Raw genomic sequence first — 27,081 nt, 5'->3', positions numbered from 1 at the left:
AAGGACGAACGGCTGGTTGGCGCCGGAGAAATAAGACAAACACGACTAATCTCGCATTGTTTGTGCTTATTCTGACTCGTTTTCACCAAGTCGTTGAGGTCGTGTCCTGGACGGCGAGCCGGCTGGAGGCGATAGCGCGACAGCACGAGCATGACCCATAACAACCGGCCCACACAACTCCGGCGAACAATGATGCTCGTCCGGGCTAGCCGAGACGGCTAACTTAGCAGCTAACTAGCGGTAACGTTGACGTGAGTGCGCCGCGCTTTGTTGTCTGTCTCGTGCGAGCAGTTTAACTGCGGCGGCGACCGCCTCTGGCCCCGAAGTTGGACGTTGAGGATTTCTCTTACCGCTGCAGGACCATGACCTGCAAATTTTGGCTCGCGTAGTTCAACCTCAGCTGTCCGTTTCGATATCTAAAGCCAAAACATTGTTCTCCCGCAGCTGCTGGGTTCTTCCATCTTGCCTCGGCGCACAGCATTCTGGGTCCTGCAGGCGGACGCGTCCGAATGAGAGAGACGATAAAAAATAAAAAATAAAAACTCATATTATTTTGTGGTTATTGGTGGCATTCAAAAACTCCTTTTCAGGAAACCTGAAAAACAGATATTGATTTATTTATAAAATTATATTGTACAATTCACCCCATCTGTATTGTACTATTTCATAGTTATTAGATGGACTAAAATTCCTGCTTTTTATGTAATTCTTGTATTTTAATCTGCAAAGTTTGGCGTGTAAAATGTAAAATGGAGGGACAGAAAGCCACTGCAAAAGCCTTAACATGCCTTTCTCAGATTCTTCTTCAGATTCTAATATAAGATAAAGTTTAAACAGATCCTTTCCCAAAGTGCCACAATGCCACAATTTCCACAATGTGTATTGTATCTTATATACAAGTGTAATACTAGTTTAGTATAGTACTTGAGGAAATGTACTTAATTGCACCATCAAGCACAAGTTGCAGTGTTTTGGCATATTTCAAATAGATAGCAACTAACAGTCGCTTTCTTTTGTAAGTGACTTTCTTTTTTGGTGTTTTAGTTCAGTAATGTTTATGAAGGAAACATTACTTTAATATTGTTGTTGTTTGTTCACTATCACACACATGGCGGTAAAACATTAAGATTCTTAAAATTAGAATGGCTTAATTGTCTAAACCAGTCTCAGACCAGCCGTTCAGATGATCATAACGGATGTATTCAGAAGTGAAGCTGATACGTCTAAGAGCACATCAGAGTCAGGCCTCACTCCCCACACTCCTAATTGCATTTGCTAATGAACCAATTAATTCAGAAAGCCGCGCATAATTGAAATGCAGACAGTAGATTAATGCAAAAAAAGGTCAGTGAGTGCATTTTTGATGTCCCTGCTCCTTTTAATATCATCCATGATGGCAACGCACACAGCTGACAGTGATATCCTTAACACTCTCATCTTGGAGTGTTTAATTATGTATGATGGTCGACTGATGAACGGAGTCGAGATGAAAGTGATCATGAGTGTAGTTCAAGGTTAATAATTTGCATCATCTTTGAATGCAAACAAATGATCAGATCTTCATCAAGTTATACTTTACCATTGTTATATTGTTGATATTAAGTCCTATGTTGTCTTATCAGCATCTTTCTGGTTTATTTGGACATTTTTAAACGTCCTGAGGTACTCTTTACAGTTAAAAGAACTAATACATGGTGGTATTTAATTGGCTCACTCCCGCATTTTTAGACTTTTCAGGAGTCAGCGTTTACTCAATATTTCCATCAAGGCAGACAGAGCATTGAAGCAGCGTTTTGATTTATGAAACACAATGTATTAACATTTCAATATTTGAAAACACTTGAGATTTGTTTTCTGTTTGTGGAGTGGCTGAATTAGATCAGAGTGTTTCTAAGATCAAAACATGCACGGCTTTTAAAAATAAATCACGGTGTTCATGTTTGCGCGTCGTTATAGCAAACAGTTGCATATTTACACATCCGTGAGACACAGAGCAACATTATCATTCATTTGGAGTTATGTTTCTTTGCCACCTGATGGATGTTATTCCAATATTGACTTTTCTTGTTTTGGGTCTCCAACTCCACCAAGGGAAATAACTGTATAAATGCCTCATTGTATTCACAAGCTAGTCGCTGTCTGTCTGCTGTTTGATGCTGAGCAAGACGTGTGCAGTATGTTTTTAGAGTTTTGTCACTGAAAAAGCTGCCTGCTGGGACCTAAAATAGCACTAGTGTAGAGGTAGTGAACCAAAACAGCAAAATTGCCATCTGTAAAGCAAAAACATGAGCTGAAAGAACTGTGGAGTCGAGTGATGCAGCTCCTTTGGTTTGGACAATTAGACATGCATTGTTGATATAAACATATGAATTATAGGGTTGCTTTCAGCATCTTTTTGTCATTAGTCATCATCATAGTATCATTCAGTTCAAAGATTAAATTAATCCCGTCGAGTTTGAGCATGAACACACAATAGCACACAGACCATCTGAGACAAAGACGGTACATCCTGTAAGTGTGTGTTACTTCAATGTCTGTTCTGAGTCTTGTGTGTCGATCCAAGGTGAGGAAATGTCATCATGTGGCTCAGCTTTCCATCACTCCCTTCCATAAGCTGAGTGTTTGGGACATGGAGGTCAGAGACACTATGACTCCTGCATTTTGAGTCACGTCATATGCCATTGACTCCACCTTGAATATTTTGCTTCGAATGGAGTAATCTGGCCTCGTTGCAAAGGAGACAGACACAGACCACAGCTACAGAGGATCACAAACAAGAAAAACAGTCGGATATTTTCATGTCTGAAATCGTCTGCTAATTTGTGTATCAGATAACACGGATTGTTACCAATTCCAACTCCTCATTAATAATTCAGAATTCAGCCTGTGCAGCATGTCTTTGTTCCTGCTGCCTCCTCCCCTAAATCCATCCCAACCTCTCTCACACACACACAGACACACACAGACACACACACACACACACACACACACACACACACACACACACACACACACACACACACACACACACACACACACACAATAAATAATTTTGCTGAAATTCCTTCCTCAGCCAACATTACCGGCCAATAATACTGAACATTTGGGGTTCGGTGGTTGCCTGTGTGTGTGCTGATTTGGATTCCTCTCACTGGGAAAGCCTGATGCTTATACACATAACAGATGGCCATGCTGGCCGTCTACACTCTAATCCTCAATTGTCAGGAGGATCACAGCCGTATACGAATTCCCTCTCCTGAGATTGTCCGCAACTTGTCAGTTATTAGAAACCTGTGCAGTGGTGAGAATGGTGCTGTGGGGATAAAATAACATGGGGATGATTTTATTTGGTTCACTGATAGTTGATAGTTGGTGGCAAATGCTACAAATAAGAAACTCGCTCAATACTACACCCAATATATTCAGTGTTATATTGAACAGGGCCTACTGGTAAACTAATTTTGTGATCAAACCAAGTCTGTCTGCACATTCTTCTCTGAGCTTATATATGGGTTTACCATTTTTGGAACTAGATTTAAGGTTTTTTATAAAGACACTCATTCAATGCAGAAAACATGCAAAACAATTGTGCCATATGTGGGGAATACTTTTATTTGCTTTTCCCCCCGAGAGTTTGTTGAGAAGAGCGACACCACTCTCATGTTTGTACGCCAAATAAGTAGCTACAGTATACGACCAGCAGCCGCTTATCTTATCTTAGCATAAAATCCATTAACAGTCCCAGTGAGGTTGCCACACAACCAAAGGAGACTGAAGTTACTGTGTCCTCCTGAGAAGCAGTTAATATCCCAGTAAAACACCCAGTTTTACACAAGAGTTTCTGTATGGAATATAACATGTTAATTAGTGAGCTTTAGGGTGCTGGTAGGCTGATCATATTTACCTTTAGATAGAGCCAGGATAGCTGCTGTTTTAATAAAGCATTCATTTTTCAAAATAAATGTTACAGCATGATAATTACAATTCAAGTACAATTTTGTTGTTTGATGTCAGTTTTATCACCTGCAATGGGATTATGAAATATCAGGTCTTACAAAATAACTAAAAGGTGATCAACAAAAAACAAAACAAGCTTAATCTGTGTTTATTGTATGACATATTCCCAAATGAACTTCAATTGTTTAGAGCACTTCTTTTTCATCTTCTGTTTAAAGCAGCTATTTCTGGAGCCATTTATGACTGAAGATAATGTTACATTCAAGCCGTTCCCAAATGAGTTCACACAATGCTGATTAAGCCAAACAATGTTTTTACTTAAATGAAAAGAGTACTTCGTCAAGTTAATTGTGTGATAGTATGAAGCCTGAATGCACAAATAAAACTTTAAATAAAAACAAGGTAAATAAAACAAGGTAGTAATTTAGTTTGTTTTTAATTGCAAATGATACACAAAAAGACACTTTAAAGCCAGACATACACTCAGTTGCCAGTTTATCAATGCACAGACACCTCTGCATAATGCAGTTAGTGAGTTTAAAAGAAAAGTAACTTTGTTTAATTAACTTACCCCTCATAAGCTATCATCTCTATCTCTCTTGTGAGATTTTAAACAGTGGATACAATTAAACAGCTTAAAACATCAACTAAAAAAAGTACACAGAAGCAAACACTCTTAAGAAAGAAAGATCCAAAACAGTTCATTACATCATCAATGGATAAATTGCTCAAATACCTTGCAAAAGTATTTTAAGAGCGCTCCATCAATAAATGATGCAATGAAATTGTGTTTTTTAAGAGTGCTGGACTCTTTCATGTTTGGAATACTCCTTAAACGTCTGAACAGAAGCCCTTGGAGGTGGGTCAGCTGGTTAGATCAGTCGAGGGCTTCTTCATCACACCTCTGTGATTGAAACTGTAATGATGCATTAGTTAATAATAGATAGTACATACAATACAGACATGTGTGCCTGATTAAAACAAAGGCAAAGAGAGCCACAAGGGCATAGCATCCTTTTTTGGATGGTCCTTTGGGGGGATACTACCAGGAAATCCTCCTCTCTCATCCAATCCAATGTCTCAATCAATAAGAAGGCTTCACAGGAAAGAGGAGAAGCACAGATATAATTTAAGACTTAAAATAGGTCCAGCCTGAAAAAGTAGGCTTGGCCTAAAAGACTTTTTCGTTATTGTTATTTTACTCGACACTGTTATCTTCATTTAATTTGCTACTATGGCACAGAATAAAAGAAGCACAAATAATCACTGTAGCCTGTTGGTGTTAATGCCCCAATATAGCCCCCGTACGAGCTTGAATTATATCAAATGTGCACATAGATTGTCCTTCCAGTAGATGGCACAGTTTAACTTGAAAGCAAAGATCCTCCAATTGCATCACTCAGGCTCTGTGTCCTCCATGCTGTTAATCACGCAGAGGATCCGCTTAAATGAAAATGCAATGTAAGCAAGTATGAGGAATGAATGAATAAATTAAGCCACTAATGAATTAATAAAAAAAATTAGGTCAAACGCTGACCTAATTTTCACGTCAAATTGACCACGTGAACTACACAGAAGAGTCAAATTGTCCATCTCTCTCTCTCTCTCTCTCTCTCTCTCTCTCTCTCTCTCTCTCTCTCTCTCTCTCTCTCTCCTCCTCCTCCTCCTCGGTCCCTTCCCCCTTCCCTCCCTCTCCTCGCATCTCTCCCTTACGCACCACAGACTCACCTCTCTATTCTCCACAGCCCACCAGAAGCTGTGAATGGTAGACAGTTCCTTGTATTGCACTCCGCTGGTGAGCAGCACGCCAGTCAGAGAGCGGAGACTGAGCTTCTGATGCCATGTCAAATAACTGGAAGGATCGTGGATTTTTTTAAAGTAAGAAAATGATCATATCAGAGCATTTAAAGCACTGACAAAGGAGTAATTTCATTTTTGTCATTCCTATTTACGCGCGCTAAAGTGGCCATGGCACATTTTACGCACTGCAGAAACTGTGTTTTGGAGACTCAAATAACCAAAAACATGGATTAAAAACAGCAAGTACTTTTCCGTTTACTTCAGGAGAGTTCAAATGGCGGCACTTCGTAGAAAATTTGGCGAAGACTACCAGGTGGTTAACACAAATCGGGCTACCACTTTTTCTGCTCCGGTGAAGAAGAAACGCCAGCGCTTCGTGGACAAGAACGGTCGCTGCAATGTGCAGCACGGAAACCTCGGCGGGGAGACCAGCAGGTACCTCTCTGACCTCTTCACCACTCTGGTTGACCTGAAGTGGCGATGGAACATGCTCATCTTCATTCTAACGTACACGATCGCTTGGCTGGTCATGGCGTCTATGTGGTGGATCATCGCTTACATCAGAGGAGACCTGAATCACGGCCACGACGAGTCCTACACCCCCTGCGTGGCCAATGTTTACAACTTCCCCTCAGCTTTTCTGTTTTTCATCGAGACTGAGGCCACGATCGGTTACGGCTACCGGTACATTACAGAGAAGTGCCCAGAGGGCATCATCCTCTTCTTGTTCCAGTCGCTGATGGGCTCCATAGTGGACGCTTTTCTCATCGGCTGCATGTTCATCAAAATGTCCCAACCAAAGAAACGCGCAGAGACGCTCATGTTCAGTCAGGACGCCGTGATATCTCAGCGAGACGGCAAACTGTGCCTCATGTTCCGGGTGGGCAACTTGCGGAACAGCCACATGGTGTCCGCTCAGATCAGGTGCAAACTCATAAAGGTAAGCTCGAGCACCAGAGACTCCGATGATAAGAACTCCATGAAAACTAACTGAAGTGTATAGGAGCTCAGGCTGTAAGTAGATGACACCTTTGTTAATTAACACAGCAATAACATGATATAACTACACAGAGTTACATGACAATTGACATGCATTCTAATGAATGAAAAGCATCTTTCAGCACTTTTAAAACCGATGCATACGATAGAGCTAAATGCGAAAAGATCAAGGCAAGCAAACACAAAAAGGCCCCACTACACAATATACACGTGCCAAACAAAACAGGTTTAAGGTAGCATCCCCTCCTCCAGCTGCAGGGTGCTGAGGTTGACTGGTGCGACTCTGAGATGGATTATAGATGGTCAACACTGCGTCCAGCATCAGTGGTGACACCTGGGCAGATAGGTGTGTATCAGTTTGTGGATGTGGCAGTGAGATGGCCCCCAGAGGAAGAAAGTTATGCTCGGTGAATCAACAGTGAGAGGGAGCTTCACGCATGACTACAGATCACTGGAATCAGTAAAACAGCACTCCTGGGAGAGAGCATGCAGACATAAAGAGTATTTATGGCTCCCATAAAGAAATGCATTATCTTCTTTCTTTTCTTAAGGGGGTAATTTTTATATTCCTGCTCCGTTGCATATAAAATGACAGAACAAAAAGGGACAAGGAGCATAGCTGTTTTAGTCACATCGTTGTGTGTTTGGATCCACTGCATGTTGGTGATCCACAAATGAAGATTTTAGGGGAATACAGCTATATAGAAAAACACTCACACTCTGAAAACAAGTAACAACGGAGAAAATCACCACAGCCAGTAGCACGGTCGACAGACTCAGCCACGTTCATGTTCAATGTGCAAAACGAGCCAAAGAGAAGAAAAACAGCATTGGTGGGGTGCTTGGAGCTTGTTTATGTCTGCGTTCTCCTCTGCACAGCCACATCGAGCAGCGTTGGTCAGCTTAATGATGCACGCAGGCAGGAAGGACCGAGCTATTCCACAGTTACAAGCATGGAGGGAGTGAACACCCCTGTAGGCATAAAGTACAACCACACATGTCTACATCCACTTCTCTCAGTTCTCATGTGAGACGGAAGTTCTCAGCGTCTCAAGCAGACTGTCTCCATCTGTGCAACACACCTATGAGATTGAGAATATTTGATCATCAGTACACTGGAACTCAAAGTAATAAGATAGGATTTGCTTATTAAAGCAATGGCACCAGAAGAATAGGAGAAAATCAGGATTTGTGTTACTTAAAAAAGGAATTGCATCACGGAGGCTTAGGGATTTTCTTCTTCTTTACCTTTCCTTCTGGACTGCAGGGAACACACTCAGTATGAATTCCAAGACCTCTCTGACAACCTCACATCTTTACACTCCCTCTCTTTGTGAAATACAATAAATACCGTATCCACTGTGTGCTTCTTAGTGGATTTTTTTCCGTTTTGCTTCAGGGCTTTAACCTTATTTTTTCGCTTCAAAGAGTCTTACTGAGACAGAATCTTTGCAGCAGCTCTGCCAGAGTACATAACACACGGAAAATAAATGAGTCATTGTGCATGAACAGAGGCATTGTTTAGATATTACACATCACACGAAAACCCTCAAATACAATTGTTTTTATTATTTTATACTGAATGCTTTCAGTGCACTCCCCATAAAGAAATGTTGGTGGTGCTGTTGAACTGCAACCCTTTTCAAGTCAAACCTCATCCTATAAAGCACTCAGGCATAGGAGGCAGAGAAAGCATTTAAACTTGTATAGGAACTGTGTGTGATTGTGCGTGAGAGAGTTTAGGGAAACATGTTTGGGATGACTTGTACATCAAGCTGCATCGAAAACAGAGGGAATGAACAGCTCTCTTTTGATCATAGACATGTATTCATACTCTTACGCTTCCTTGTCTTAACCCCATTCATGTAATTGCTGATGCTGCCACAGAATGTGTTTTAGTGTCTTGCCATGTAAGATAAAAGTACCAGCCTTTTACTCCCAAGTGCAGTCACTGACCTTTGGTTAGACGTGGGCCTCGGTCCATCTGCCCACAACCAGGCACAGAGCTTTTCTCTTTCCTTTCTTTCTGCTTTTTGCCGAATAGCAATAGGGCCACACTGCTCATAAAGCTGTGCTCTAGGGTCAGTTTGCCTGCAGTAGATGGACCAGAGAAAGCTTCTTGTTGCCCAGAAAAAAAAGACGTGTCCTCCATATCTGTTACCAAGAAGAATGTCATCAATATAATCTTTGTCAGACAATGGCTGTGATTCCGTGAATGCCGTGTCCTGGACACCTGCAGCAACATGGTGACTAACTGGCACACCTCCGATAAGTTGACAAAACTGCCACTGTAGATGCACAAGTCAGCCCTCAGATGAAGCCGCAGCTCTCATTTTATCCAGACCGAGTTGCAACTTGTTGGTGCTGCTGCATTTGGACACCAGAGCTCTGTTGAACTGTCTGGATGATTACTGGGAGACAGCAGAGAGAAGAGAGAAGAAAGACAGACCAATGGAAGCTGTCATACAGAGTCTCACCCTGAGCAATTGAAATGCAGCTTTGCAGGGCACCCATGACTGCCTCAGAGGGCATCCTGGTAGAACATCCTGAGAATATGACTGGAGGGTGGAGAGCGCAAAGGAATTGATTGAAAGTGATGGAAAGTGGTGAAAGAGCTGGAGAGAGCCTCGCATTAAGAGAAGGGAAACATAAAAATAATTACCAGCAGCTTTTTTCCCCCCTTAATATTTTCATTGTGAGTGGTGCCTTCTATTTCAGAGACATACAAGGGAGAGAAATCCCCTCAGCCATATATCTCCGCAGAGGATTGCACAATGGGCTATATACTCAAGTCACTAAAACTGGAATTGATTTCCATTCCTTATCTAATAAGAATAGAGATGCAATTATACTATCAGGTTGTGGAAGGCTAGAGAAAGCCCTGCAGTCATTGATTAACGAGCCCCAGAGCCAGAACACCCTAAGACATGCACTGCTCACGCTCGTCTCATCTGTATGCTATACTTTAGAAATCCAGAGTCTACACAGTTGAATAGGATGTTTTTCTGTCTGAGTGCATGCTCAAAACGCACACGCATATACAGAAGAAATCTTCTGAAGTTATTTCACCAAGGCATTCATAAACAGGCACCATGTGTGAGGTGGAGTGCGTATTATTTGTAATGTCTGAGTCAGAAATAATGCATTATTATTTTAGGATGAGAAATACATCTTCAGGCTCCTGTCTATAAGAATGGATGAGCCTTGTTACAGTATTTTCCATACCCAAGGAGAAATCAGAGGCAGCACATTCGCAACAAAACAGGTTTTTGGCCAAGAACATTGTGACACCATTTGTGCCACAACAGCCACTAAAGTCATTAAGAGTCACATTGAGGATTAAAACACTTTCTGTGGAAGGAAACGAAACCAGAACACAACACATAAAAAGTACACAGCATCTACAACACACATATAATAGCAGTTTTGTTTTTATTCAGCTACCTAATCAGTATGCCTTCACATGCATCCTCATAACAATTAGCAGTGCACATTAAAAACTTCAGCTTCACCGTAACCTGAAAATAATTGTCATGTTTTAATACTGCAAAAATAAATAAGTGACAGAATATTGGTAATGAATGTTAAAAAGATTTTGTCATTAAAAAACAATGTGAATTCAGGCAAAAAGGCGGTCTTTCCTAAACCTTTGGTGGACCATCCATGTCAGCATATTCTGACTTTAGTGAGTTGTAAATGTGAACAGTAATTGGTCATTCTAAATTCGGATGGTTCATGATGCAGTTGTTTTCCCAGCAGTTCTAGAAGAAGAAGAGATGCAGCAAGAAACTGCTTCTCCAGTTTTCTTTTGTACCAAAAATGTTCTGTTTGTTTGTTTTGTTTGCTCTTTTTTCTTTCCATTTTTGTCTCTGCCTAAAGCGTCTTTGAGCATTTAGAAAAGCGCTATATAAAATTAAAGTATTATTATTATTATAATTATTATTATTAATTATGTACGTGAACAGCTCAATATTGCTCCTATAAACCTGAGGAAAACAGCCAGCCGGATTTGCCCACAGCGTTCTGCCTTATTGCGTGAAAGGATAATGAACAACAGAAATATCTAGTTCTGGGCCAGGTTATAAAACATCCAAATGAACAAATAGTTTTTTATTTTAGTCTTGACTTTCAATTTCATTTTAGTTTAGTTTTCAGAGAGGTTTAGTTTTGGTTTAAGTTTTAGTTTTACAGCTCTTTTTTTCGTTTTCGTTTGTTTTTGTTATGGTCATTATGTATGAAGTACATAGCTCTATACATATAAAATACATGGTTGGAGAACTGAGTAGGAATGGCCATAATGTTTAAATCCCTTGATTTGGTAATCAACCTAAGTACTCACATACCGAGTAGCTCTCAGATGACGTTTTGAGGTGTGAGAACTTTTTTTTCCATCACTCAGTTGGACGGCTGAGCTGGTTTGGAGCTGTGTGGCATGTAGGGACATTAAGAGGGCAACTTCATTGTAAATGTCAGTACAGACAATCACACAGGTGTTTTCTCAAAGCTGTGTTTCAGTTCATTAGGTCATAAAATAGACAATTGTAGGACCACATGGATGTCTGCTCATGTGGTTAACAGGATGCTTTAATCACTGCTTACTGCTTGCTCAAATCTCTGACAACAGAAAGTGTGACTGTATGAAACACAGTGTGAGCGACTTTGGATCAAAAGAGAGGACACAACAGAGCCTCTGGCAGAGCAACCAGGCTGTCTTTAATGTTGACTGGGATGCACCAATTAGTTGTTTTGTTATTTTAACCAAAAGAAGCAAACCAACCAAATCCTACTTTCATGGAAGTTATAATGTTCAGTTTTTGTTGAAACTATTTTGACTCTTTATGATTGTTTTTTTTAGACTTTAGCGAACTGCATTGCATTATACTGTTTCAGTTATTTAGCCTACCCTCATTAATATAAATGAGATGGACTAAATAATACAACCCCTGTCAGTCTAATACATCACAATAGAGTGCTGCAGGATGGTGTACTGTTTTAGGATAACCCTGTGAGTTTGCATGGGTCCCTCAACAAAAATGGCAATGGTATTTTTTCCCATTGGATTTGGGATTTTTGCAGAAAATAATTCATATAAGTGTTTTGGATACAAACATGTTTTGTTCAGCACGACAATATTCACAAATGAACCCCATTTTCATCATTTCTGAAGTGTAAATGCAATTGGCAGAAGTAAAAAGAAAACTACATCACGTTCCATGAGCAAATATACACAACGCAGCTGTAAAGGCGGAGTAGTCGACGTGATGAAGTCGTCTCATTTAGCCACTTGAATGTATTGTAGAACAAAATGTTAAAATCATTTAAGCCTGTGCGAACCACAGACCTCATTACAGGCATCGAACCAAAAACCCATTAATTGACTTTGAGACAAAGGAATCAAAAGTGCTAAAATGCTGACTCATTTCTGGGTTTTCAGGAATGATTCCTGCAGCACTGTATTCAATAGTAAAAAAAAAAAAAACTACAGCCTCCAGTATGACAAAAACTGTAAACCAATGTAACAGTCCTGCAGAAAATCTTACCTTCATGAAGGTTATAATGTTCAGTTTATTAGATACACCGAAATAAAGAATCTGACTGTTATCTTTGACACATGTACAGTACATGCTTACATGTTTCTTGTTTATGAGACCAGGAGAAAAGTGGCACTCTGTTCCACGTTGGATCGTCCTGTTCATTTGGTGCATGATTTGACCAATTCATCTACATTAGTCTTGGCTAAATTGTGTTAAATGTTTGGTGGCCCAACCTTTCTAAATTGACTGAATAGGCAGACAGTATCTGGCAGAAAGGAAGCCTGTGTGAGACGGCTGGCTTGTCAGTCGACCTGATTGCCTACAAGCTCCTCCAGCCCCCTCGCAGGCTGCTGATTGATGATGGCAGAGCATGGAGTAGAGTTGGGTAGGCAGGACGATCAGGCCACTTTAGATCTAATCAATTTTATTTATCACACCTGTCTTCATCCATAACCATCATTCACGCCACTGAAACACTTCTTTTGTGAGCATGAAACAAAACCATGATGCCTTTCTAATGATGATGAGCAGCTGACAGGTTGACTGGGTTGGTGAGTAGTCACACGTGTTTGTGTGTTTGTGTGCACGTCTAGTGTTTCTGCTGCACAATTAGCCTAAAAGCATTGCAAATTGGTTAAAAAAAAGTCCCTGTTGTGATACGTCAGAGCTCAGGGAGAGTTGAATTTACATGAAAAAAACCACAGTAGACAAGCTCAGCTATCTCAGGATCTGTGTGCAGAAGAAGCGTAGGAGAGTGCCGACGGGGTCTGTGTAAGGCGCTTTGCCTGTCAATGTTTGCATGCAGTCATCCATCATTTTAATCTTCAGTGGCAATGACAGAAAGTGAAATGTAGAATTTCCCTTAGCCAGCATTGGGTAACTCACATCCACCCAAGCAGTATTCACCAGCCTGTAAGCACCTGAACAATGCCATGAAAGTAGGTTCCCCAAAATAAATCCAGCAGAGCAGCTCATAGATATTCACAGAAGATGGAAATAGAATGTTTTCTGGCAATGCAAAGCCTGATTACTCACACTTCATTCACAGTTAGCTTCTCGGAGGGATAAACTATAGGGCAATGTCACTGGCAGGTCAGGATGAAGTTTGGCTTTGACTGGTAGCTTGCTGCTGCAGTGCAGAATAAGTTTGGATGATCGGGAAGGTATGCCCAGAGATGTAGTAAACCCAATGTATTGAACATTATCATCAATCACTATCTTTGTATCCTAATCCAACAATGATAAAAAAAAAACTATAAATGATGCCAAAAGCATCCTACCATCATCATTTTATGAAATTGGAGCATAAGTATTCCGGCATTAGTTCAAAACTGTTCTTAAAGTTTCTGTAAAGTTATTAATGTCAATGTTCTGCTCATGTTTGTGTTCTGTATGCCCACATTGCCATCCACCATTTGCAAAACCCTTCCCCTGAGCTGGTCCAATCATAGCCCAGCAGGCCTATCAAGCTTTCGATTCCAAAACATGTCAAAGCGTTTTAAAAACGAGCAATAGAGTATTTTTTAACCTTTCCAACCACAAAAAAATCACAAGAGCAAAAGTGTAAGGAACCAGGTAATCAGTATGTATGGGTGAGTCTATGTGCACAACACAGCTTTTTTGTGGCCTACTTTAATAAGGAATAAGTAAGCCTCCTGGAGCTCTTTAGAAAAGACATACTTTTTCTTCAGCATGACAGCTACCAGTTAGAGTTTTGACAGGTTCTGTCAGGAAGAGATGCAAGTGTCTTAGCAGCAGCCCTGACAATGACACATTGATTGATTGACTCACATAGGCCTACAGACGAATGGGTGTTTGATTCAGAGGGGAACGTGATAAACGTCTCAGTAAGCATTGAAAACGGTTGTATTAGTATTAATAATTCCAATAGTAACAATTTGGTTGTGACTGTTGAAAACTGGGACATTCTAGTCATATTGCATTTTTTTATAGATAGTGGTTCGGATCTCAGGAGAGCCAGCTTGAGACCGGTCCAATCACGGACAAACTGGGACACCATATGGTCACCATACTATTACATACACTGCAAATCAGCATGTCCGGCTACCTAGCTTACCACCTACAGTAATAACGTCATCGAGGCTTACAAGTTAAGTTTATTTGAACAATCTAGATGACACTGACTCAGTGATAAAGGCTGAAAGAGGAAATTGCCTTTAAAGGAAATAATGTGTCGATCATTTTAGGATTAACAAGAGATCCAGAAATGTCAGAAAGGGTTGCAGATAAGGGGCGTGTGTGTGTGTGTGTGTGTGTGTGTGTGTGTGTGTGTGTGTGTGTGTGTGTGTGTGTGTGTGTGTGTGTGTGTGTGTGTGTGTGTGTCGGAGATCATTATGAAGCTGTGTGGGTGGTGGCTGGTACCCAATTATTGGTTGGCGATGAAACAATGTAGAAACATAGAAATATGAATAGAAAAATGTGCTATTGCTATTCAATCCATGAGGAGTATTTTGACTTGACACTGATTTTCTTGTTGTTGTTTTAATGAAATGCAAATGCAAATTTTTATGATGCTATTTTAATCAGAAAAAGAAGATACCGTACATTAAAAATGTGTCTCATCTCCTCATTATCTCAATTATGATGATTTGCAAAGATAATTTGAACCTTTAAAGGTCAGATGTTTCTTCTTAAATGACACAGAAATAACTAGATTGAACTTTTTCAGCAGGGTTGGCCATTCCTTCAAGTTTTTAGATTGAAATATTAATATACCAAAAGCCTCTTTTCTGACAGCAGGATGTAAGAAAATGGCCACAAAATAGAGCAAGTGTGCAGTACAGGTTGACACATAGGCTGCTAAGTGAGGGAAGCCAACAAGAAGAGGAAAGGTGAACAGATTGATTCGACAGGTTACGACAGGAGAGGAGAAAATACATCCAGGACCTTGGTGCCGAGCGCCAACACCATCTAGGCAATCAAATGCTTCCGCATGAGTTAAATCTCTGTGGGCCAGTAATGTCCAAACACGGCTGTCTCTTACATCCACCTGCAAGTTTCTTTGGAAATCAAAGAGAACGCGCAAAGCCTGTGGCCGCTGAAAGTAGGGCACCAAGGAAAGTTGGAAATAGACTTTTCCAGCACCGAGCACACCTTTAGACGGAATGTTTAGGTGTTTTTACAATTAGTTCCATTCTCTGCAACATTATACTTTACAAATATTACTTGTAGAATCCAATGAACTGATACAGACAGTATATACAGCATAGTGGCTTACAAACAAGTACAACAAAGTATTATCTAATTTGAGCTCCGTGTCAAGTTTCAGATGTTTATGAGTTGTTATTGGTTCCACCAGCCATCTGACATCTCACATGGTTTCATTTAAGTAAGTGTGAGGCTCAAAGAGGTGAAATTATCCAATATTTCACAAGGAAGCAAAGCTTGGAAAAAAGTCACAGACCTTTTTTAATTTCTTATTTCCTCTCTAATTAATCATCTTAAGACCCCTCTGACTTATCTTATCTCAGATTTAACCCTTGGTTGGGAGATTTAGAGAAATAATCTTGAGCGGCTACAACAGGAAAAGGCTGCTTACATTGATGCATCAGTATTAACAATCTAATAATATCCTATACAATAATATACCAGTAACAGGATATCTTTATTCAGAACAAGTACTTTAAGTTTTGATACTTTAAATCCATGTTGTTGCTAAAACATTTTAAATGCAGTATGTCTGTTTCATGCTGACATGCAATTAATCCTCTCTCTCCCTCTCTCTCTCCCAGTCCCGTCAGACACCTGAGGGCGAGTTCCTGCCTCTGGACCAGTGTGAACTGGATGTTGGTTTTGGGACGGGTGCAGACCAGCTCTTCTTGGTGTCCCCTCTCACCATTTGCCATGAAATCAACTCCAAGAGCCCCTTTTTCGACTTATCCCAGCGCTCTCTCATGAATGAACAGTTTGAAATTGTTGTTATCCTGGAGGGCATCGTGGAAACCACTGGTGAGGGACTCTTCCTGCACTAAACTTGTTTTTCCCATCTCTTTCCTTTTGTGCACCTCCATCCCATTCTCATTTCTACCTTTCTTCACTCCTCTCAATCTAAATGTAAATTCCTATTTCAATATGAACCCACATAACACTCCTGTCTAATAGATACTTGTGACCTAAACTCTGTGAAATCTCATTTCCCCAATTCTCAGTTTTGCATATTTGAAGAACAACAAATGAGAATGACACCCTGAATGAATTATGAGGGATATTTTATTACTTCAAAATCGTTTTATGGCCACGCTATGTATAATAAAGGCTTGTGTGTGTCACTTTGATGAATGACTTGGGTTTCAGTCAAAGTTCCAGTCAATTTTTCAGATGACAACTGAGAGTAGAGGTAATTCTGAGCCTGTGAGACATTGTTATAGCCGCCACTGTAAACCACGGGCAGCCATGCTGGAGCACTCTCAGGGACAATGATGTTCTCTCTGTTGCATTTGAAACAGAAAGATTCTTCTCTCAAGTCCAATACAAATAAATCCATCTCGCTCTTTTTTTTTTATAGCTCTTCTTCTATCTAACCCCCAAAACCCTCATTTTGCCGCTGCTGCAGAAGAAACCACAGAGCTGAATAGGCTTAGAGCAGTGGGGACGGATCAGCAGGGAGGCGTAGAGGCTTGCAGGCAACACGGTCTGTGCTCTGTTGATAATACCATTAAATCAGGGGGCAGACACATGTTTAGTGTCGCAGTGCTCTGGCACTCGGAGCTGAGGAGCAGAGGAGGGAAGCCCCGGCAGTTTCACCTTCAATGGCCACGATATTCTGTCATGCTCACACTAACACACGTCCCATTAACCCCAACACATTAAGAGGTATCCCCTCGTCTCCCGAACTCATTCCAAATATGTTTCAACCAGACGGATTAAATTGCAGTCACTGTAATATTTGTCAGTTTTAGTTTGTGGCGTTGAAGCAGTTCTGTTTCTGATCCGAAAAATGAGCAGAAAGAGATTTGTGTTTCTCCGCCATACGTATAAATAGAACATATATCCTCCACAGTTACAGTGTTGGCAAAGCATTATCACTTTATTGATTTAAAACGTTTCTTTGTTGAGAAAAAAAATAGCTGAACCATTTAATTTCAAGCCATCCTCAAATAAACCAGTCCTGACAATTCAGGATGTCTTGAGTGTGTTTAGATGGACACAAGCATCCCGGTTATGAGGCCTGTTTTTCTCATATTTTGGGATATGATGTTTCGCTGCAACACAGAGAATTTAGGCTTTTCATATCCCCGTATACATCATGAATATTAGTATCCCAGTTACTGATTACCGCAGTCTATTTGTGCAAACGCCCGTGATGTTCACCAAAACAAACCGACCTATACTGAACATTTTCAACCACTTGACAGCTTTACTGCTAATTTTCCTCTCTACTCCGATTGCCAACAGCTTTCTGCTCTGAGCTTATCACAGTCTCCCTCACGGCTGCACACTTCTAGGCACTGAGCTATTCTTGAAAGCAGCTCCACGACTCCTATGACACTCCACTGGTGTCAGCCTGTCACCTTCAGTACCATACGGCACAGGACAGGGGAGCAGTGGATGCAGATAAGCAGGCTCACTCCGTTTAATAGATGCTTTCGCTGCCACTGTGTGTTTCTGTTATTTAACTTAAAACCGTGCCTAGAGATAAGAGGTAAACATGCAACAGTCTTTAAAAAAAAATCTCTTATATGATATGCGCTTATCCGGGTTTCCTAAAAGAGGCTACGGTGTTTACGTGATCAAACACATTGACAGGATACTTAAAAAACACGATCATGAATGGGATACTCTAAAATGGACCCATGCAAATCATACTAGAACCCTACGTACATAAATCAATAAAAAAAACTGAGCCTTGGTCCAAAAAAGCATTAGCATTATAGCATTATTTCAAATGTGTCAAACAAACACAAACAGAGAGAGAAGCCCAACACTGGTAGCAGCAAGCTTCACCAAGTAGCGAGCAACTGGAGGCTAAAGATCAGCAATCAAGGCTATTTTCACCAGTATGTCACAGTTTATACTCTGTCTTGTCTCAAAAGCCACATTTCTCTCCTGGGATAATTATTACGTACCAAAAAAAAAAACCTGAACCTGATACCTGCACATATGTTGAACCCGGATTCTAGGGAGTAAGGTACCTAGAGGACTGTGGAGACTTCTAAAGTCAGAGCAGGTGATGTATACCACGGTACAAACCTTTGCAAACCATTGAGTAGAGGGGAGTCAACCAGGCTTGGTGTAAATCCCTTGACTCTTTTTTTCGCTCTGGCATATCAACACACTACCCCTAACATGCAGATAATAACACCTACCTCTTTGCATGTTTTGATACTTGCCAAGTAAGTATCACGTAAAAGAAGAAGTATCACAATGCGCTCCAAAAGCAGTGCCAGTGAAGTCTACTGCCAGCAATTTTACATTAAGTCTTCTTCGGGGACGTCCTTCTCGCTGTCTGCCAAGTGTTTGCATAGTTGTGCTGAGGGCTTTTAATTTAATGCCAGATGCCGTAAACATTAACCAGCGTGATGAAAACCCGTGTGATGCTGAATGATGAAACAAAACTGGCATGCCCGTCAGGCTCTAAACCCTCCAGCGTCCACCGCACCGGTATGACTGCTGTCTAATGTATTTCAGTCCGCTGATATACAGTCATTCTCCTGGTGAGAGAAGAGAAAACAGCTGGTAAACTATCCTGGACTCTTCCTTGTGATTAAAGCCAAGCATCTGGGCTAATTAAGAATAAAGATGAGTTTTGTGTAAATGTACAACAGACTTTTCTGTGGATGCCGATGACTAGTGAGCCTGGAATAGCATCAGGCTATGACATAACCCAGCGCATATCATCCCTCAGAGGGACGGACTCAGACTCCTACTCTACAGCGAACTGTGTTTACCAGAAAGGCTCACGTGGAAGCAGAGCCACTGGATCATAAAGAATATGGACTAAGTGCTTATTGATCACAAACAACCTCCAATAAACATCTAAATGTCAAGAAAATTAACTAACGAGAGTTTGAATGGAATAAAAGTGTGTTAAGATGTGTGCAAGCTGATATACTCCTATATACAGAAGACACACTGGTACTAACGTGAATAGAAACTCCTTGAATTATAGATTATTGCTAAACAACTGAAAAAAGAGAATGATATCAGTTTGTCAAAAGATGATTGTGTTTGAGATGAACCACAATCAACACCACAAGTTACATAAATGCATGTACAGACAGGACCACTGGCTCTTGACATTGATGTATTGATGAGTGAAATGTGACGGGGGACTGTTTGTCACGTTGACCAGATTTAAACTGCCAATTATCACGACCAACACAAGCAACACTGATAACAAGCATCTCTCACCTCTCATCCATATCAACGGCATACAACCACTCAGCATTACATGGAAACAAACCAGCTTTGAACTCTAAGAAGGAATATTTAAAGACTCTGTGAAGACTCTCTGAAACGGTACATAAGATGTCCTTTATCTCAAATATGTAATCACCGCATCAAAGGTGACAAGCTTAAAATATAAGGAGACCTAAAGTAGTAATATTAGTCGGTAGTAATAGCTGTTTTTCTGCTTTTATGAACCATTTAGAAAATTGTAAGAATCCTTCCCATACCGTAAATGACTGCATTCAATCTCCAGTGTGTGACTAAATGGGACTAGACTGCACAGGAAGCAGCACAATGCTGTGACCTCATAGGCAATAAAGAAGAGCAAAGTGTGGGGGGGAGGGGGGGAGATAATGGGAGGGCATGCTGCCCTTTCACACTCCTCCTTCACAGCCAATAATTGTTTTTGATAAACCCATTTAATATTGCTTCCCTGTCACTCTCTTGAAGGTATGACATGCCAGGCCCGGACGTCATATACCGAGGATGAGGTTTTATGGGGCCATCGCTTCTTGCCGGTGATGTCCCTGGAGGAGGGCTTTTTCAGAGTAGACTACTCTCAGTTCCACAGCACGTTCGAGGTACCGACACCACCGTACAGCGTCAAGGAGTATGAAGAGAAGAATTCCCTGCCCTCTCCTCTGTCCACTCCCACTCCCACACTGACTGAGAGCCACGGCGCCCGGCGTGGCCGGGTGTTTTCAGTGGACTGCATCAACACATCAGAGGACAGGAGGGGAGGGACTGGGGTTCGGCTGCCGAGCAAGCTGCAGAGGATGAGTTCATCCGGGAAGGAGGACCTGCAGAGGAAGGTGCTTCTGCTCAGCTCCCAGCACTCGGAGAAGGCCTGCAGCACAGGAGACCTGCCTCTAAAGCTGCAACGCCTCAGCTCCACGAGAGGACCCGAGGTGGAGAATCGACTGCACCTCAAGTCGCTCAAGATGGGCTTCGAACCCATGACCCAGTCTACTGGAGACCTGTACCAGCAAAGCCTAGTGCCCACACCCACACTGTCACCTCCCAGCCCGCTGCTCTCAGCTGGAGGGAGGCCGGAGGACAACCTGCCAGCAAAGCTGCGGAGGATGAACGCTGACCGCTGAAACCCAGACAGTCCCACCGCAGCAGCCTCCTGATAACGGACAGACCGGAGAACTGATGGAAACTGATTCAGAGGTGTACTTTACCTTTTGGGTTGGTTGATAGAATGAAATCAGATGCTTTTTCTGACACTTAAATGATTCTTTATCTATTTATTTTTGAGACACAATTTTAATCAGGAGAAACAGTGAGTGATTAGTAGTTCACGTTTATTATGCCAGATGATGCGTTCATGCAGTTACACAGAATTTGTTTGGCGCTTGAACTCCACGGGCATGACTCTGTGCTGTTGACAGGGGGCGCCCAGCTGTCAAACAGCTGATAGAGTCTATGACTCTTCTGACTGATCTCCGGTTTAGCATGTGGGCTGCTGGTGAGGGGCAGCACGAGTGAGAGCTTAGCGTGAGGGGGTTGTCTTCCTGTCTGAACTTATGCTAGAGCTTCATTTACTGGAATTACTGTGATTTTGTGTTTCATAGCAGAGGCATTCATGCAGGTTTTGTGACACACAAGAAAAAACCCACAAACGTCATGCTTAAATTGAACTTGACATTCTCACTCCTCACTCGTCAAATAGCACCTTGGCATCGAAGATGCCACGGGAGAGTTTGCATTGGCGTTAGTTGAAAGCCCGGTGCGTCGCATACAGCCACTAAAGGGGGTGTGTCCAACAACACTAAAGGGGGTGTGTCCGATGACACTAAAGACCCCCTTTCCAGGGTGTGTCCGATGCCAAGGGGAACTGGCAAAGCAGAGGTATTTGACGAGTTGGGAGTGAAAATAGGTTGGCGAACTTGATCATTCTGCAAGAGTTGTGCATGTATACACTAAATCCATGTATGCACCACTACACTTAATAGTCAATCATAGCTCTAAATATAAATGATATAAGGATGATAATAAATGCTGTTGATCTTTCTTTTCCTTGTGTTTTCATTTCTGTTACACCAAAAATGTCAAAGAATACATTTTTCCCAGATGTCAATAAGTAATCCAGCAATGCAATTAAGTGTTGATAGGCTGTTGTTAATGCCCTTCTTTTGTCCCCTTGGCAAGGGACACTTTTCTCACTCGATAGTGCTTACAGGAGAGAGAGAGAGAGAGAGATAATGAGCGACGCTACTGCTGAGAGGGGAATATGAAGTGTGTTTATCGGAGAATGGAGGCTGATTATTGTCAACCATAAAAGGAACAGACACAGGTCCAAATCCTGGCATTAACCCACCTCCCACTATACAAATGTAACTCCACAAAACGCTTCTTTAACACCACGGGGTCAGCGTATCTGAAGTACTTAGAACACCATAATGTCACCACTTCGGCAGCACAAAGACAAGAAAATCAATGGTAGAATTTTCCTGCATCAACCGCACTCTCAGAGTCTCTCCCCCTCTCATTATGCATCTGTAGCTTCGACCACCCTCTCAGTCTACACAGAACTGCTCTGCACACTCTATTCCTCTAATTTAGTCTGCTGTGTGTGTTTGTGCACTCGCTCAGAACACATAGGCTTGTCACTGGTCTCATGCTGTGTCTGATTTGTCAAATTACCCAACAATGAATGTGAAATTACAAGACACGGAACCTCCGATGAAACATAGACACAGTTCATAATGACGCTGAGTATGATGATGACTCATTGTTCAACGTATCAGTCTGGACATTCAAGCATATCTCACTGGCCAGCTCTGACCAGGGTCAGACAACTATAAGGCTGTGCTCCATTGACTCTCATTCAATTGTTTCTATGTTTCTTAATTTCCAGACTTGTTTCTAAAATGTTATGTTTCTAAGTAAAAACCTGTGGAGCTAAGATTAGTACATAAACTAGCGTTAGGACTTCTATGCTTCGCTAGCTAATGAAGGTAGACTGAACGTATAGAACTGCAAAACTACACTCTTCTGGATTCTGCATCAATGGAATTATACAGCTTGATTTATCAGGTATTTTATTCACTTGATTAGCTCAAAACAGAGGCCCCCACTTGGTCTCTATGTATATATATACATATATATATATATATATATATATATATATATATATATATATATATATATATATATATATATATATATATATGTATATATTTATATATATATATATATATATATTCCATATTGAATTTCCAGAGAACATATAATGTGTCAATGTCCTTACATATACTATTGTATATAAATAATGCACCCCTAATTTATCAATAGTGGCTCATAGATCATTTCTGAGCCAGGCCCTTCAGCAGTTTAATCCACCCGTGCACACAATTACCTCCCTGCTTGTGTGAATAAATCCTTCTATTATTTTAATTGAAGTGATTAACCACACGTGTCAAGTCTTACCAGAGGACAAAAAGCAATCAGCCAATCTAAATGGCCAATGGGTCAATCGGTACTTTCTTAATAATTTTACAACCATATCCTACTTATGGTGCATCCCAAGAAATTGGCCTCATATATAAGTTGAGGACACCCATCTCCACAGAATTAATGTTAATATTCTCTATGCGGCGATGCAGTTATGCAGCAATGACCATTAGTGTGTGACAACAGGAATTATCATTTCCAGCGGAGCCGACACGGACTGTTTGCTGCAGGGGTGGGCAGCACTGGAAGGAGACGTAACAAATGCAATTTAAATCCTAAGAAATGTACCCCTGAAAACCCAATCATGTCTCCGTGGGGAAGACAGAGTGATCAGGGTCATTTTGTTCTTTCTAATGGAACGACAGAATGTCTGCGTGTAATGATGGGGTCTCTTTTCATTCTCTTGGCTTTCACTCACTGCCCACATCACTGTTACACTTCTTTCTTCACCCCACCCCCACACACATATACAGTCAGTGCAATACAGTACACTGCAGGAAGAGTATGATTCAAACTCATTGGATTAAAAAGTTAAATACTTTTCATTTTATAAAGATGGATTTCAAATAAAGTCTCAGAAAAAGTTATCCAGCTTTGGCTGAAGGCTGTGAAGTGAGGAATTGCAAAGTTGGAAACAAGCGGAGTGGGTGTTCACTCTCCTTTGCAGTCGAGACTCTGATGTGGAAATGTGTGTGCGTTTGAATTTTGTGTCATATTTTGTAAAAATGCAGGCCTGCGTGTGACAAGTACAATTTCACAGAAGATGTAGTGTCAGACAAACGATGTGTCCGAGCAGAAAAAGTGCTTATCGGGCACAATGTAGTTAGGGAGGACGCAGCCGTTAAACAGCAGAGAGGAAGCAAAAAGAAATAAATGGATGAGGAGAAAAAAGGAGTAAATGGATAAATGGAGCGTAGAGAAAAGCCATTACTCATGTTTACAGGTTTGAGACTCCAGGTTTTCATTTAGAGAAAACGAAACGTACAGTGTAATGTAGTGATGGTGCAGCATTGCGTGGATTTACTCCTGACAGGAAGTCCATTTGATGCCTTGACAAAGTGGATGCGTGCACACACACACACACACACACACACACACACACACACACACACACACACACACACACACACACACAAACATCTCATCATCACTCAATTAGTCCCATGGGAATGTGTCATAAAAACACCACTGCTAAAACTTTTATCAATAAACACACGTCCAACAGTTGCTTTGAATCCAAATCACAAACGCTGAAAACTCAGACTCAGGATACTATACAGAAATAAAGGCCTTTGATTAAACTTAATAGGAACTCAAGCTTTTCTCTGTTATTTAGCTTCATCTTGATTTTTATCCTCGCAAAAAAATACAATTGAAATCAGTCACGGGTGTTTAGAAGGCAAAAAGATTGTCTTTTCTTTAAGAAAAAAATGACATTTGGTGGCTGTTATATTTTACCTAATGGTTCGTTCTGTGATAACTCATTTTTAAACTTGTGATTCTCTCGTTATCTTTGTAGCTGCTTAATTGGTAATGGATGCAGTGCTCTTCCAGAGAGATTCCTCTCTTTCCCATGCGCAATGCCCTGATATGATATGCCCTGATATATATGATTATTTTATGATTCTTATGCACATTATATATACTACATGCACTGGCTCAGGCAGCATTTGTAGAAAAATAAGTACAAACACACCAGAAAGAAGTCTCTGAATCGTACAGGTGGACAACTAAAAGCACACAATACTGAATATTGCATTTTGCAGCCGTGGCACCTTGTAGCTGCATAGAGGAATGTGGAATTACTTCTTTTTGATCACCACACACAGGAAGACCTAATTGACCCAAAAAAGGATATTGCATAACACAATTGCACATCAATCTGTGATGACACAGATTGACGTGCTGCTGTTTTTCTGAGACGTTATCAATGTCTATGCGGTAAATAGATAATCTGTGCATGTCTGAGTGATGAATGGAGCTCCCAGCTATTGATTTCTGATGAGGAGACATCAGGTCATTCTAGGTTTGCACCACACTTCTCTCTCAGCTGTGAATGGACCTCCATCTTCCAATCGCTCCTGACACCAGCTGTCCCTGCAGAGCGGAGAGATTAGTTCAGCCTCGAGGCATTGCACTGCAACGCAGGTCATGGGTAGGGTTGCAGCAGTGAGACAGGTATTGATTGGTCTTTCAATCTTTAGCCTGGTTACGTTAGCCGGAGCAATGAGAAAGACGTCCCCAGAGGATGCTTAGACGATACGCTTCATTCCAGCACTTTAGGCCAGTCACAGATGCTAGCTTTAAAGAACCAATATTTACACACTCCCCACGGGTGAGTGTTATGGTAATATATGCATGGAGAAAAATCAATGCAGTCAACCAATCATTATTTTCAAAGCACGTCAACAGTGGTCATTTCCACTGTAAAGCAGACATAGTGAATTTAAAATGATTCACAGATAGATGAGCGTTGAGGTTATGTGCTTTCTTACTTTTACCCCTGTTTCCCACGGGCTTACTCCACACGGATAAGGAGGGATAAATCATCCATGACATGCTTGATATCTGCAGTTTAGATCAGCGGTCCAACTCACCTGCGCACAGCACTATCGAGACACAAACACACACACACACACACACACACACACACACACACACACACACACACACACACACACACACGCATGTGTGTTTTTAAAAATGCTGTATTTGAATTTGTGAAATGAGAGTGGGCAAAAGGGAGAATAAACACACAAACACACACACACGCACACACAAACACATAAATATTCACCTCAGCTAAATACTTAGCCTCCACTGCAAAGACTCCCATGTCGCCGTGGTGACAGTGGTGCTAGGAAGTGGCTCATTTGATTGACAGCTGCTGCATCTGTTTGTTGTGCGTGTGCCTGGAGACGCACTTGTGTGTGTGTGTGTGTGTGTGTGTGTGTGTATCAGTAGTTCAGCCCGGTACATTTTCCTTTGAGACACCATAAGTGGCCAAATTAGTCATTCATTCACCGTCGGTGAAACACAAAGAAATGGATGACTGCGAATTATAAATGAATCAGCTATACATCAAAACATCCCCAAACGTTTCTATCTGATGGGAAATATTGGAAAATGAATGAAGTGAGAGAGCGAGAGATACGATTGATGTTCTTCGTTATTCAGAAATTGTTCAACTCCCTCATTTTGGAACTGACATTAACACGTCAAAGGCGGATTTGAGTTGGAGGATAGCCAGGGGAAGTCAGCGAGACAGGCTCTTAATGAGCCTCTCCCTGCCTTGTCTGCCTATCTGTCAGCTCCCTCTGTTCCAGGTATTTTTAACCTGCAGAGACCTCAGTGCCAGGGGCATAATAGCAGTCGATGAAACCCTCTGGAAACAGCTCAGACAGGAGCTGACTACATACAACTGAGGACGATGGAGTCACAGAGGTCCGCCTGGTCGTGAGTTTAAGTGAGGAGAGAAGGCGACAGTGTTATCACTGTAGGGATGTTTCGAGCAATCTGTCTCCAGTACGGCTCTCCTCTCGCCTTCATTGAATCATTATTCTCACAGAGCTTCTCTCCTCGGGCCCGTTATGTCATGACTAACTGACTTGCTTCAAACTTCAACATCCACAAAATGTGAAAAATCGTCTTTGGCTTCACCACAACTCATGTGGATTGTGGAAGACAAGTTTGTGTTCCCTTTTGAAGTGAGTCATGTCGACTGAGTATTGATCACCACACCTGATGTTCCTTCTCTTCCCTCTGTCTGTTCTTTGATATGTAAAATCTGTCCCCTCTCTGCCTGCATGACCGAAACACGACCCACCGTTGCACAGCTGGCTCCTAATCTCCATCACACGGTGTCTGCTTAAAAGCGCCCAAACACAACAGCCTCCTGTCTCACAAAGGAGCTCTGTTTGAA

At 41.4% G+C, this 27,081-nt stretch overlaps 1 protein-coding gene across 1 annotated transcript; it reads left to right on the top strand.

Annotated features, from left to right (window-relative positions):
• Window positions 1–6,031: 6,031 nt before the first annotated feature.
• On the top strand, window positions 6,032–20,800 carry LOC306749336 (G protein-activated inward rectifier potassium channel 1-like; the record flags this gene model as incomplete). Its single annotated transcript, XM_079232616.1, has 3 exons — window positions 6,032–6,697; window positions 16,043–16,259; window positions 20,151–20,800. 3 exons carry the CDS (start codon window positions 6,032–6,034, stop codon window positions 20,798–20,800), a joined length of 1,533 nt encoding a protein of 510 aa, XP_079088742.1.
• Window positions 20,801–27,081: the final 6,281 nt, after the last annotated feature.

This window comes from Taurulus bubalis (genome assembly GCF_910589615.1).
Source record: "Taurulus bubalis genome assembly, chromosome: 17".
In the NCBI taxonomy this organism is placed as follows: domain Eukaryota; kingdom Metazoa; phylum Chordata; class Actinopteri; order Perciformes; family Cottidae; genus Taurulus; species Taurulus bubalis.
Note: the sequence above shows the minus strand (reverse complement) of the source record. Positions and strands in the feature narration are given on the sequence as shown.